General features: G+C 35.3%; 1 protein-coding gene across 1 annotated transcript; it reads right to left on the bottom strand.

Annotated features, from left to right (window-relative positions):
* Nucleotides 1-6317: 6317 nt before the first annotated feature.
* Nucleotides 6318-14333, bottom strand: LOC110930558 (guanosine nucleotide diphosphate dissociation inhibitor 1). Its single transcript, XM_022173869.2, has 13 exons — nucleotides 14114-14333; nucleotides 11620-11682; nucleotides 11425-11508; nucleotides 11218-11325; nucleotides 10970-11142; nucleotides 10161-10272; nucleotides 8551-8631; nucleotides 8389-8451; nucleotides 8117-8218; nucleotides 7164-7288; nucleotides 6817-7027; nucleotides 6652-6726; nucleotides 6318-6557 (listed from the first exon to the last, which is right to left on the bottom strand). Exons 1-13 carry the CDS (start codon nucleotides 14198-14200, stop codon nucleotides 6507-6509), a joined length of 1335 nt encoding a protein of 444 aa, XP_022029561.1. The 5' UTR covers nucleotides 14201-14333; the 3' UTR covers nucleotides 6318-6506.
* Between the last annotated feature and the right edge of the window lie 548 nt (nucleotides 14334-14881).

Below are 14881 nucleotides of genomic sequence, written 5' to 3'. Positions count from 1 at the left end.
CCATACGACATGGCCATATAGCATCATGATATGCTAAACAATCAAACGTGCTAACTAGCACCTCTAAATAATCTAAAAGCATTGCTCCCAAAATGACTTATCATATGTGTAGTTAGCTTTTTTTTTTTGGCAAATAATTTTTTTTACAAATAATCCCTCTTATATGGGACCATTGAAATATACAGATGTCTGAACTGAGGCATCCATACATGGTTACATGTGAGTTTTCAACTACCCATATGTAGCATACGCCCAACACTATGGAACGTTGGTCTTAGACATGATTTAACGTTGCTCTTTGACAACGTTGTTGTAGGGACCATTGTTGGGCACAATGTGAAGTATAGTGAGTGGCATGCATAGTCAAGACAGAATTCGTCTGTTAATGACTATAAAATCAATTCAAAACCAACTGCTTATCACAAATACTCCCCATTATAACTGGTCTCCTGAAGCGAACCAAGTTTCTATTCTTTATACTAGGTTGTGCAGCCTATGTGCCAATAGCACCACCATAACATATGAAATGGGATATGTACACAGTATTCCCAGTCTTAGGGGGAGAAAAGAAAATGAAAGACTGGCAACACAAGAAAATGCATCATCATTATTGATTTTAGACCCCTGAAGTGGTCAATATAAATCTGAAGTCCAGAGGAGCGTGAATTTGCAAATAATAGCAAACGAAATACGAGATGCATTCACAAACACAAATAGAGTGACAAGGTCACATATACCAGCACTTAACTCACCTGCTCAAATTTAAGTAATCACAAATGATTACCATATTAGAAATAAAAAGTGGGAAGTAAACTCGGTTCCAATATATAAATCCCACAAATACAAAAAGAGCAAGGCAACGCAGTTGGTGTAATCCCGGAAGAGGTTGCATACAAAACCTTAAAAGAGGTTGCTGATAAAATCCTAAAAGAGATTAACGAATTCCTGTAAGATATTAACGAATCCCCAGAAGAGGATAATGGAGTTCCAGAAGAAGCTCAGTTATCAAACAAGTATGAGATCTCAATGACTTATGTACAAAATAGTACAATATGGAACCGTAATGAAACACGTGTGAAATGATATATTTGCATATGCTATAGCAATAAATGTAATCGATGAAAAAGGTTACAAACATGAAATTGTGTAAGAGTGCACACACAGAAATAACCAAAATGGCTCAACGACTTAATGATTGAATTAAATTCGCTCGACAAACAAAACGTTTTCGAACCTGTCGTTCGAACACCCATAGACGTCAAACCAGTAGGTTATAAATGGGTGTCTTTAAAAAAAAAAGAAACGTAAAGAATGAGATTTTGTGATGAAAGGTACGACTTTTAAAATAAAGATTTTTCCCAAATCCCAGTAGTTGATTATGAGGAAACGTATACCCCTGAAGTGGATGCGGTAATCTTTTGATGTTTAAGCGACCTCATAATCTCAGAATTGACTTCAGATAAAACTTATGGATGTCGTCACCATGTACATGTACGAGACAATTGTAAATGACATCTGCATGAAAATCCCTTAAGGATTAAAATGCCCAAAGCATTACTAAACAATAACCCCATACGTGTTATATAAATCTTAAAGGGAACATTGGTCCTACGTGATACAGCTTACTTAGCTGATTTTGAAATGAGGCGCTCATATCTACTTATTAAGATTTCATTCTTAATGTTCAATTTAATTTCATTTTACAGTGATGATGTAAACATCACTGTGAGTGAGGAACTGTCAAACTAAAGAGGGAAAATTTTGAAGGACCTTTACACTGTGTAGTTCTTGACCCGCAGTTCGAGTATATATATGTACTATTTTTTCTTATCAATCAGATTACATGCAGAAGATGTTATATAGATAAAATTCAATTACGAGTACGCTAATGGTTGTCGAATTGCTTGAAATATGGAAATGATTTTTATCGTTCCTAAGAAGAGGATGGATAAATAATTGGTCTAGAAGTACCTTATTTAATTGCGATCAGAACATTGATGTTTCTTGCAAGCAAGACGACACATGGTATTGCGTTCTTGATAGCTGTATTGGGAAGATTACAGTTCTAATATAACATGTTGCACTCTTTTTCCCTTCACTAGGTTTTTCCCCATTTTGGGTTTTTCCTATAAGGTTTTTAACGAGGCAACATAACTGATCCAGTAGCATCAGTTTATCCTTATCTTGTAGGTCCTGAAGTGCCGACTTAACATCATTTTGAAGCTTGTTGTTAATAATGTATAATGCGCTATACTCTGTTTCCTTAGCTACGGTTTTGTCCCACTGGGTTTTCCTAGCAAGGCTTTTAACGAGTCATAATTATAAAACGCATTAATTGATAAGTTGATATTTCTACATGACTCGAAACACCGATTGATCCTTAAGAAGAATACGAAGTCACGTTATGCAGATACAATTTTATTTATCAAGGTAGAAGATTTCAACATACTCAAGGAGAATGTAGATTAGAAATGATCAAGGGAAGTCCAAGTTATACCGTATGAAGACAATGCAAATTGCACCACTCAATTCAAAGAAGACTACATCAAATATCAAGTTAAGCACTTGGTAAAAAAAAAAAGATTGGATTACATATCATCAAGATATAAATGCAAAATTGAGGGGGAGTAATATACACACTGTACTCTTTTTCGTTGACTAATTTTTTCTCCCACTGGGTTTTTCTTAGCAAGATTTTAATGAGTCAGTATAACTGATCCTGAAGTGTCGGTTAATATCGGTCCTGAAGAACCGAGCCAATATTTTCCAACGTATAATGTTGATAGTGTATAATATAAAATGTCTGAGGGGGAGTGTTATGAATGCAACCATTTTATGGCCCAACCCAATGTTTATGGACTTTAGGCTTTTAGGGATTCTATTGTACTAGTTTATATATACGATGTATATGTCAGTTGAATGGATGAATTGAATCATTTTTCTCCCTATATTTCTTTCTTGTTCATAACAATCATAAAGAATTCAGAGTCAAAGTAATATAACTTCTTGGACGTTGTTTGTTAATCCGTTAAAGATTCTAGGACATGACGTTATTTTTTAACGTTGTCAAAATAATGAATAGCATTTCATAACATGTGTAATGTTTAGTCAACATTCAATGCCATGAAACACGTTAGTTAAAACCTTAAGACTGCATCCAATGCTTCTTTTTAGAGGGTTGCACTTAATGACGTGGCGTGTGCACTTGTGAAGGATGCATTGGGGTGGACTTGCACTTAAGGGGTTTGCACTTAGTGAAGTGCACCTAAATGCAGGAGAGAGAAGGTGAAGGTGGGTCCTTTAAAAACTAATGGGTTGGAAAAAGAAATGGTGATGTAGAAGAGAGAGGGTGTATATGGGAAGGATGGGTTGGAGTTAAAAAGAGGAGAGAGAGTGCATTTGTTAATAATGAGTAAAAAGCTGATGTGGCAGTGATGACTAGGATGCATGTAGTAAATGCAGCCTGTTGCATTGCGGACAGTCTAAAAACACACCAACAGATCTCAGATTTTGTCTAGAAACAAAGAACCCACAAATCTTGAAAAACACACCAACCGACCCACTTGCTATGTTAAATCCAATGAATCACAATTATCTCAAATAACCATCATATCTCACAAAATTCAATCCATTAGACTCGAACCCATTTGAGATACTCTTCAAAACTGGCCAACAAATCTAACAGTTAGCTATGGTGTTTGCGTTCTTGGCTTTCTTGCCTTGTTCTTTTTCGGCTAGTGGTCGTTACCAAAGGATGGTTTAGAGAACATTGATACTGTTATTACATGATTTTTGGTAGTTTTAACTTTTAAGAGGTGTAAAGAAGGCTAATACTTTTAGTTTATTGTTTAAAATGTTGATAAACATGCATATGTTTGGTTAATATTATGAGTTTCTGGTTTTGTAATAGTTATAGTTTGTAAAATATAAATAAAGTGGAATACATTTGTTGTCTTTGTGTTATGTCAATTTAGTCATTAAACTTCGTTCACAACTAGGTAACAACTACCAAGGGTCTTTTTCTGAGTAAAGCTGATAACATGGATGCGTGAGTCAATATGAATGTGTTAAAAAATGCTGACTGCTTAAATCAAAGGTAGTCACACAGTTTAAGATTCATACGGTTTATGGTTTGGCTTTTACGGTGTAATGCTTTAGTGATGCGGCCAATGGTATGGAACTTGTGACGGCCGTCTAAATTGAACCGGAAGTTTTAGAGTTTTTTGAAGAAAAAAAAATCATTTTTTGGAGTATTCAACAACCATATTTATAATTTTAAGGTTTTACTGCATACTTTGCTTGATCAATTCATGGTCAAACTGTGCATTGACTACTTTTCTTTTGTGCGTTATCGTGGCCTCTCATCTTTATATAATCATTTGATACTTGGTCTTGGTTAGAATCCTTTGAATTGTTTATATCTATATAACTCTCATGACCAACCCATGGTTAGACCATGTTGGAATCGATTAACCGAAGCGGACGGGTTGCGTGGATCGGTTGGTTTGAAGCAATTTTTAAATGATAAGGAATTAAAAATGGTTCATGATACATATGCATAACTACATGTTTCTAACATGAAAAAAAATCATATAAAATAGCCACCAAACTCCTAAAACTATCAAAACTATTTGGATCTCACATGTTTGAACACCCCTTGAAGGTTTATCAAGTTCAAGTCTAGTTTTCATAGTATCGTCGGCTCGTTACCATATGTTGATATCTGATTATGTGGCTTCGTAATCATCACTGTAAACCCTGAATTTGATAATATACTTCTTCGCTATGTATGCGATATAAATTATTTGGTTGTATCTCAATTCATGAATCATGATCCTAAAGCTTATTATGATTATGTAGTTATATTACACTTGTTTTGACGCTTTGCATCCCCTAATGATATATATTTTTTTTTTGAACGGCAAATTTCTTACTCCTGTCGTCTGTGGGACTTGAACCCAAGACCTCCCCTTCCAAGGTGTTTAAAAGCATTGTCTTTGCTAATGGACCACCACCCCATTGGTCCCTAATGATATAATACCAAGTTTGTATCCCCAATTATTGATACTCCGGTACCCAATACCACCCCTATTGCGGTGATGCTTTTCGTAGCAGTAATATCATACCACACCTCCAAATATTTTTCTTGGAGTATATAGGTCAGGCGTATGAATTGGTCCTTCGGTATACATACTTTGTCGATTAGCGTGAATTCTTAAACCCATCACACATTTAGTACATTAGCTACCTCAATGGCGCGGCATAGTAGAGGCGGGATGGGGGAGGAACTTTTCGCTCAGAGGCGGGATGGAAACTCTTACTGTGGAGGGGAGGAGAGGAAGAGGCAGACCCAAACTGACATGGGATGAGCAGATCAGACATGATTTACTAGAATTGCATCTTTCTGAGGACATGGTCCAAGATAGGACTTCGTGGAGGCGTAGGATTAGGGTTAAGGACCTCTAGAGGATATGGCAGTAAGCTCTTAGGTGTATTTCAGGGTCGTAGGTTTTCTTATTCTTTAAGTGACTTTTCCGGTGATTGCCTTCTTATGTTTATGCACAAATGATGTTGTATGCAATTTTACATGATTTACAATATATTGGGCCACTCTGTTCACTTTCTTGGCATGGGCGACTTCTTATTTCTATATTCTTTCTATATTCTTTGACTTGGTATGTTGGTTTGCTATTCGTTTTCGAGTTGAGGGTCTCTCTGGAAGCAGCCTCTCTATCCCTAAAGATAGAGGCAAGGTCTGTCTACATCCCACCCTCCCCGGACCCTATAAGTAGCTTTGCTATTTGTGGGATATACTGGGTATGGTTGTTGTTGTTGTATATACATTTTTGACCCCTCGGTTTTATAGAAATTTTTGGGTATATACGTTTTCGACCCCCGGTCGGAAATCTCAAGCTCGCCACTGAGCTACCTATGTACATTTTCAAATGCTTTATTATGTTTCGACTTATGGATATTTAAAATCTTAGAATGTTTTCTTTATCCTTGATTTGTTACTACACTGTTTAGATTCTCAGGTTATTGCTATATATTCTGATTATGGTCTTGTCGTTTTGTCCCATTTGTTGATGTGTTACTGAGCATTCCACTTAGTTGTGCTTTCCTTACGACAGTTTCAAGTTGGTCAGTGACCAGGTTTTAGAAAGTGTAACACAATACCTACCAATTCAACGAGTACTTGACTACTTGTTAAACAAAGCATATTTGGTTAATCTGAAATCCGTCCCACATAACCCAAACTCTTTGTACCAGCAACTTGGATGTGATGACCCGGCTCAATTCAGGTTTCTACGAAATTCATAACAATAAATTCCGCCTGTCAAAACTAAAAATATAATTTGCACACAGGGCCACAACCAAGGGGACGTAAACACACCCAAGTCGTATTTTACACAAAAGTACATACGATAACCTCCGTAAAATTTCAAGAAAAGTTTTATCCACCAGAACTTAAAAAGATATAGGAAAACAACATACTACCCAAGTTTCTACTCTTCAGCAGCACTTGCAGCACTTAGGTCTACATTCAGATCAAGAACCTACAAAAAAAAAAAAATAGGCCCGAAAATTAGAGATCTCAATTGCAACCGAATAAAGTTATCATCGAGTACAGAAGAGGAATTATTTACATACCTTTCCTGTTATCATTGAGTACATGTTGAGCACGTCAATTACAGTTGACTCAAAGTGAGTTGTGGCATCATAGCTCTGTTCAACGTAGGAGACGGAATTAAAATTAAAACACCATAATATGTAAAAAAAATAGTGAAAATGATGTGTTACAAAAATAGAACTCACTGTGGATATAAAGCAATTATCCAAAGTCGGCTCATTGACTGGTTCATATCTATCATAAACATCATAAAAGATTTCGTCAACTGGACCCAGAAGATCAAGCCCTGGCTTTAATTCAATTTCAGGTTGATCGGTTTCTGCCTCTGTGGATACAAATGCAATAAATTTCCCTTTTGGAGCAACATTGTGGGAATACGAACAGCAAAAGAGATACCTGCAGAATGCAAGTCATTATGGTTATTTTTATTTGCGTGTTTACTTTAAATTAGTGCACGCGTTGCGTTGCCTTCAACATAAAACAAACACATACAAACAATGAATTTTTATTCAGATATTATGTTTAAACTCACATGTCTGATTTACGACCCAACTGCTTCTGTGGAAGAATAACTTGCACCGAGTGTGAGTCGTTGGTATTCGGAATGGGATGGCTCATAATGCAAATTGCTCGGGCCACCTTGCCCACCTTCCTCACCTGTCAACGATGCTTAGATAGTTAGATATTTTGCACTATGGTTAGAAAATAACTAAATAATTATTTCATACCAACAATACATGTGTCACACACAGCAGCCAAAATTCTTATTTTTTTAATAATTATTGAGTAATATTGTTATGCACGACGGGGTGTGCATGGTTCTCAGTTCGGTTTTATGGTCAAACCGAACCCGTAACCACAATGTTAGTTTTTTTTTCGGTTTTAGAAATGGTTTGGTTTTTTGGCACTATATTACATAAAATTCATATATAAAAATACAATTCAAGATTTAACAATCTTTCTTAGATGTTTACATTTAAGGGATTTATATTCAACATTTTTAGTTAATATTGTTCACATAAACCTAACCTTCTAATCTATTTTTATGTTTCTCTAAAGCTTTTACCAAGACATTTTGTTTATAATACTTTGAAAATCATTTCATTTTTTATGTTAAATTTTGTTATTTTAATGTTTTTATGATAAATACTTAACATTCAAGAATAATATTAATAATTCTTAATTCTTAAATCAATATATAACAAACATTAAAAAAAATAATTTTTAGGTTATTCGGTTCGGTTTTTCTGTTTCATCAAAACCATAACTGAACCATATATTTCGGATTGTTTTTTTTTTGTTGTTTTCATCAAACCATAACTGAACCGTAAATTTCGGTTTGGATTTTTCGGTATTTTGCACGGTTCGGTTCGATTAAATTGGTTTTTTTGGTTTTCTGCTCACCCCTAATGCATGCACAGTAGACAACTCTGGCTAATGCTACAAAACTTGCAGCCCACGTAAAACGAGGCAGAAGGATTGTACCTTGTTAGGCAAATAGGAAGGATCGCAAACAACTTTCTTGCACTTGGCTGTTTCGCCCTCTGAAGTAACACCACAGACCTTGCCTTCTTCATCAAACTCAACCTAGTATTTTGTAAATTTAAAATCGGTTATGAACATAGTGCGTTATATATATATATATATATATATATATATATATATATATATATATATATATATATATATATATATATATATTTATATAGGAGAGGCCGATTCAGAAAAAAAATGAGGAGCGGTATGATATAGAATACCTTGCACTCAGGTTTATTCAACATATAAGTTCCACCATAAACAGCACTGAGCCGAGCAAAGGCCTACAAAATATATTGGAATTAATACATTAAACCTCCACTTCATGCTCTAACCAACATGATGACATAGGCAAATGGAACAAACGTATCTAGAAGTTGTACCTGAGGAAGCTCGCCTAGTCCATACAAAGGATAAATGTATGGTGATCCTCCTTGAAACCGTGCAAGTGACTCAGCATAAAGCTATCGCAGAAAGGAAATTTCAAAATCCGTTAATTCTAATTAAAGTAATAAAGTAAATAAAAGAAAGGGTAAATTACTTTTTGAGTCCCTGTGTTTTATGTGTTTTAACTAGTTGAGTCCAAAACAAAAAGTTTAACGACCTGAGTCCCTATAAGCATTTTCTTTAACCATTTGAATCCAAATTTCTAACCCAGTTAGAATTTTGTTGTTAAGTTTTGTTAAATGACCAAATTTTGTTAAATGACCAAATTACCCTATAATTAAAAATAAAAATAAAAAACCACATGTTCTTCATCAGGCACACCAATCTCTTTCTCTCTCTTTAAAGTCTTCATCTTTCTCATCTTTCTTTCTCTCTCTCTAGATCCCCTACATCCTCCACCACCACACCACCACCGTCACCACCACCTCCACCTCCGTCACCAACCACCACCTCAACCACAAACCTCCAACACAACCACCGTCGCGTCACCACCACAGTCACCATCGCATCACCACCACAGCTTGTGGTTAAACGGTCAAAACAGCAAGTCAAAGTTAAACGGAACCCTTGAAAAAACCAAATCGCAAATGAACAGCCAAATCAAAATCAAATCAACAGCACCACCATCCCCGTCTCTGTATAATCAAAGCGAGTTAAAAGCCAAATCTGTATAATCAAATGTTCAAACCAAATCAAATGTTCAAACCAAATCAAAATCAAATCAAATCAACAGCCATCCCCGTCTCTGCACCACCATCCCCGTCTCTGTATAATCAAAGCGAGTTAAAAGCCAAATCTGTATGATCATATTTTCAAACCAAATCAACCCCCGTCTCTGCACCACCATCCTCGACAGCCGGAGAATGCCTCTCCCTCTGAAAACATCCTACCGGATGATCATAAATGTTTAATCATACATACATTTGTAGTTAACAATTTGGGGAAAATCAAAAAATTAGGGTTTCTTTTTCTAGGGTTTTGTTGAAATTTTGTTGGATAGGTGGAGAGGGAAAGGCGACGGAGACATGGTGGTCTCGTATGCAGGCGGTCGTTGACAGTGGTGGTGGTCTCGTATGCAGGCGGTGACAGTGGTGGTTGACAGACAGAAGGTGGTGATAGTGGTGGAGGTGCGGTGGGGATGGTGGTGGTGCAGTGGTGTGAACGGTGGTGTGAACGGTGGTGGCGTAAGGGTCTAGATGAGCGAGAGAGAGAGGGATGACAGGTTGAGTAAATTTTGTGCAGGTGTGGATAACATTATATATAAGATTTATTTTATATAATATTAAAATATTTATGCATTAGACACTTGTTCCTTATACTTTGTGCATATAAGAGTTGTACTTTGTGTGTAAATGACTAAATTGCCCTTGTAGTTAACAAACTTGATGGATGGTGTTAGAAATTTGGACTCAAATGGTTAAAGAAATTGCTTATGGGGACTGAGGTCGTTAAACTTTTTGCTTTTGGACTCAACTAGTTAAAACCCATAAAACACAGGGACTCAAAAAGTAATTTACCCTAAAAGAAATTGAAAAAATGTGTACACCTTCATTCTTTTCACTGTATCCAGAGCGGGTTCATTCAAGTAACGGTCATCTCTGTGCAAAGCTAAGGCATGGCCAATGAAATCCACCGTGTTGTCATCAAGACCGTATTTACTGAGAAAATAAAACATCATCAGTGGCGTTTTAGGATAAAGATGTTAAATCTTTTATACATTTAATACAACTAAACAAACCTTATGCAGCGATAGTGCAAAATAATATTTCACATACAACACTTACTTAGAAATGTCGGTGGGTTTTTCCACCGTTCCTCCAACTTCTGCAAATGGCAACTTTAGCCCCTAGACCTCTTTATTTTACAACCCTAAACTTTTGCAAATGACAATTTTAACCCCTAGACTACTACTTAATTTTACAAGTTTTACAAGCTAACCCTTCAGTTTCTAATGCTCCAACTTTACCGCTTGCTGTTGTCTTTTTTTTTTTAAATGCTATATATAACATATCATTTTGACCCCCTCGAGTTTCTAAAGTTTTGAGTTTATCCCTTTCGTTCGTTAACTTAAAAAAAACTACTTTTTTAACGTGCGTATTTTTATGTACGTGTAGGTATAAATTCGAGTTGGTTTACTTTTCAACGTAAACTTTTTTTGGAAACGAGTCAGCTCAACTAAAATACGATTTCATGCTTATTTTAAGTACGTTTTGCGTTGGTCACCTACACTATTACTTTATTTTACAACCCCTCAACTTTTGAAAATTGCACCAAAATGGTCCTGACATATGAAATGAACCCGCGCCACGACGCGTGCGGGTAATTTTACTAGTTTATCTTAAACAAGAAGCTTACGCAATAAGCTCTTTAGTTGTCACGCGTGTCAGATCCAACCCCTCGTGTGTTTTGGGATCATTCTCAACGTAGTCTTGAACGTAAATGAAGAACTTGCGAGCACGACGTTTCTCGAAAATGCCCATGAGAGGAGACTTGAGAGCCTCCATGTCGGTAGCAGGAACTTTGTGCACCTATAGAGTTAAAATTGTTCAAAAGCGTACGAGACTTTAAAATGTCAAACAGTTGGTAAAAAAAAGTCAATATACCTTTCCTTTGTTATAGACAAAGCTGCCATCCACTGCTTTGAAGTAGAGATATTTTGTGACGTCCGTGTGAATGAGGACACGTACTAGAGCACCATTTGCCATTATAAACTTGCAATACGAAAACAATATAATGTTGAACAAAAATGAAGATGATAAATAACTGTAAGAAAATAGAGTCGAGAGTGAAAAGGTAAACAGGATAGATACCTTAGGGATCATGTCCACATTGTAATCTCTACTAGAGCCTAAATGAGCTGGAGGCTTATCGCTTCCTCTAAATTTTTTCCAGAGCTGTAGGTTTTTAAAGTGGTCGTGTTAGTTATTACGGTCTACACATATGATACAACTGTAGTTTATACATATATGATCTACATATATGATAAATGTTTAAAGAAACGAAACCTGAATAAGGTTGAGCGAGGTTGATTCTCCACCATAATAATCATTCCTGTCCATGTGCAAAACCTGATTTACACACAAAGTATACGAGAGTAAGACCATAAATCCATTTGGCCAATTATATGAAAATCTTCAACGAGTGTTGAAAATAGATAATGCTGTAAATTCGCAAACATATGCACTACACCAAACAAATTATTTAATGAATGTTCAACAACGCCACAACGTCCATGGTCCATCTAATTTCATGAATTCAATCTAGAGCATCTTCTTTGGAATTCCTATTGTAAAGTTTGTAAGATGGGCTACTATTTGATAGATAAGGATAAAAGCAATAATGTTTCTGCAGCACCAAAGTTTTCGATCATGTCAATAACAACTAATATGCATTTGCAAGATCATTTGGCAAACATGAAGTCCTTATTCGTTTAACTGTTTGTGTGTGGATAATTAAGATATATGCAATCTCAGAGTAAAGTAGGTTGCAGTTTCTTTTCGAGTATCAATTATAGCCTTACACCACACAACCGACAAAAACTAGCCGGGCAACCCATGCGTAAATCAGGTACATCTATTTATTGTTATTATTTAGCAATGATGAAGATGGTCAAGGAAAAAATAACTTAAGGCATAAATACATAGCAATTCCTTTCTCATAATTTAAAAAGAGAACATGTTGTTATTAGGTTAGAAGTCAAATGCAATTCCTTTTTACTGCAACAGCCAACAAAACACATGGTTTGTATAATCGTATACAAGCGATGACAGATGACATAAATCAATTAATGTTCCAATAAAGTATATTGGTACAAAACTTTATAAACTATACCAATTATCGTATTTTGACGAACTATTATAAAAGGATTGTGATGATTAAAGTATCTTGATGGTTTATTAGCGATATTGACACTCAACAAGTTAAAACATATACCCAAATTAAAGTTTATGTATGTTGATTTCAGGTTATATTTTTGATGTACTGCTCTAGTGCTCTTCGATTAAATTTCACCTTAATATATTAATTAATGGTATACAAAGAAGTTTGTTTTTAACACCATCTTTTGTAAAATAAATACCAAGTAAGAAAAATGCAAATGAGTAAAAACATTATTTGACCAGTCAACCAACTATCAACTACATAGTTAATTAGTTACTTAGGGAACCATCACTGACCCCATTCGTACCTCGATGACTAGGGTCTCCAGCTCCGTCATTGACTAGTTAAGCTCTGTTAAGAACTAAAAAAACAAATGCCAAAAATTGAACTCTTGATTTTGTCAATTATCAAAATCAACTAGAATAATTACTGTTTTACTTTTATAATAATTCCAAACTAAAAAATGCATAACAAATCTAATCTTAATAACTTTATCTTAAGACATAAACTCGGTGTTGTAAAAATTGGGATTAATCGCATATTGATTGGAAATCAGTAGTTTACCGAGTAAATTTCACCTAATCGGACCTAAAATAGTTAACTGGTCAAAGGCAATCAAAATCGGTCAAACCCAGTCAAATTCCGGTCAAAAGTGGTCAAAATCGATCAAACCGGTCAAATTTCAGTCAAAATGGGTCAAAATCTTTGAAGTATTTGAAAATTTATACTTATTAATCCAATGCGGTTAGTAAGTTTAAAAAATTACATATAAAATTCCAATCCGATTAATTCCTATTAATCCCGATTAATCCTAGTCAGTACCCCACCGCCGCCCCACTAGCACCTAGCGATTTTTACAACCATGCATAGACAAATGAATTATAAGGTTAGATCTTAGTAATTGGCAAGGTTAAGATCTGAACCGACACAGATGTAACAAATTTCACTCTCTCTCTCTGTCTCTCACTTCCTTTGATATCAGCATACAATCTATTAGCACAAAATTATAACACTAGCAAATCAATCCAGTTGCAAAGTACCAAGTGATTAATAACACACACTGACAAGCACCACCTACCATGAATCAACACACACGTTTCCATAAAATGCAGTAACACTCATAGCCTGAAATTAAAGGTTAGATCTTATTAATAAATAATAAGCAAGGTTCAGATCTAAACCGACACGGATGTAACAAATTTCACTCTCTCTCACTTTGATATTAACACAAAATAATAATTAGCAAAACAATCCTGTTGCAAACTTATAACACAAAATTATATTAACTCATATAATGCAGTAACTCTTATAGCCTTACATCGTTATAAATAAACAATATATTCATCTTCAAATAACAAAATTCAACCTAATCACACGCACACAACAAAAAATACAAACATCACAACCTAATTTCTCTAATCGATCGCAAACATATCGTGATCCTACTAACAATCCTACTAATCATTTCAGATCTGATCATCCGAACTAATAATCATGAACAAAATGTTGACCTAATCAACGAAACAACTAAAATCATCCATGTAATTATATAAACAAACATATATTTGTATATAACAGATTCGTAACTGCAAATCAGGGAGAAATAAGCGGAAATGATACCTTGAGACCGTCAACGGAGAGAAGACCACTGAGGATGCATTCCTTGAGGCCAGTTCCGAGAACGATGACGTCATACTCTTCATCCATGGTGGATCGTCTGCAAATGGTGATGTAGAAGTAGATCGACTGAGGATCAGGATGAAAGTAGGGTTTCAAATCGAGTCAAGATCGTGTCTTCAGGGGGTTTTTATATCTCCGGAACACATTTATGCTTTGCTTCGTGGTAGAATATATTTATTTAAAACATTAATAATTTCATAAACTATGTTACTATTAAATTAGCACCAGGTTAGGGTTGCAAACGAACCAAACGTTCGGCGAATAGTTCGTGAATCATTCGGCGGAAAATTCGTTTGTGTTCGTTCGTTTATTAAACAAACGAACACGAACAATAAATTTTGTTCGTTTAGTTAAATGAACAGAGGTCGTGTTCGTTCGTTTATGTTCGTGAACGTTCGGTAACGTGTTTATTTGTGTTCGATAGTTCATTAGTGTTTTTGGTTTTTATATTTATTTAAATACTTTAAAATTCCAACAAATTAAATATCTAATAAGTGTCAGTGTATTATATATTTTGTTCATGACGATTGTTTGTGTTCGTTTATTTGCATTTGTGTTCATGAACATTAGGTTGTGCTCATTTGTGTTCGCCAACATTCATTTTTGTCCGTTGCCTGAAATTAACAAACAAACACGAAAAAGTTCATTTCCTTAACAAACGAACATGAACATAAAATCTCGTTCGATAAATGTTAATGAACGGTTTGA

Source organism: Helianthus annuus, chromosome 11, assembly GCF_002127325.2.
Source record: "Helianthus annuus cultivar XRQ/B chromosome 11, HanXRQr2.0-SUNRISE, whole genome shotgun sequence".
Lineage (NCBI taxonomy): Eukaryota > Viridiplantae > Streptophyta > Magnoliopsida > Asterales > Asteraceae > Helianthus > Helianthus annuus.
This window is presented reverse-complemented; position numbering and strand designations above follow the sequence as displayed.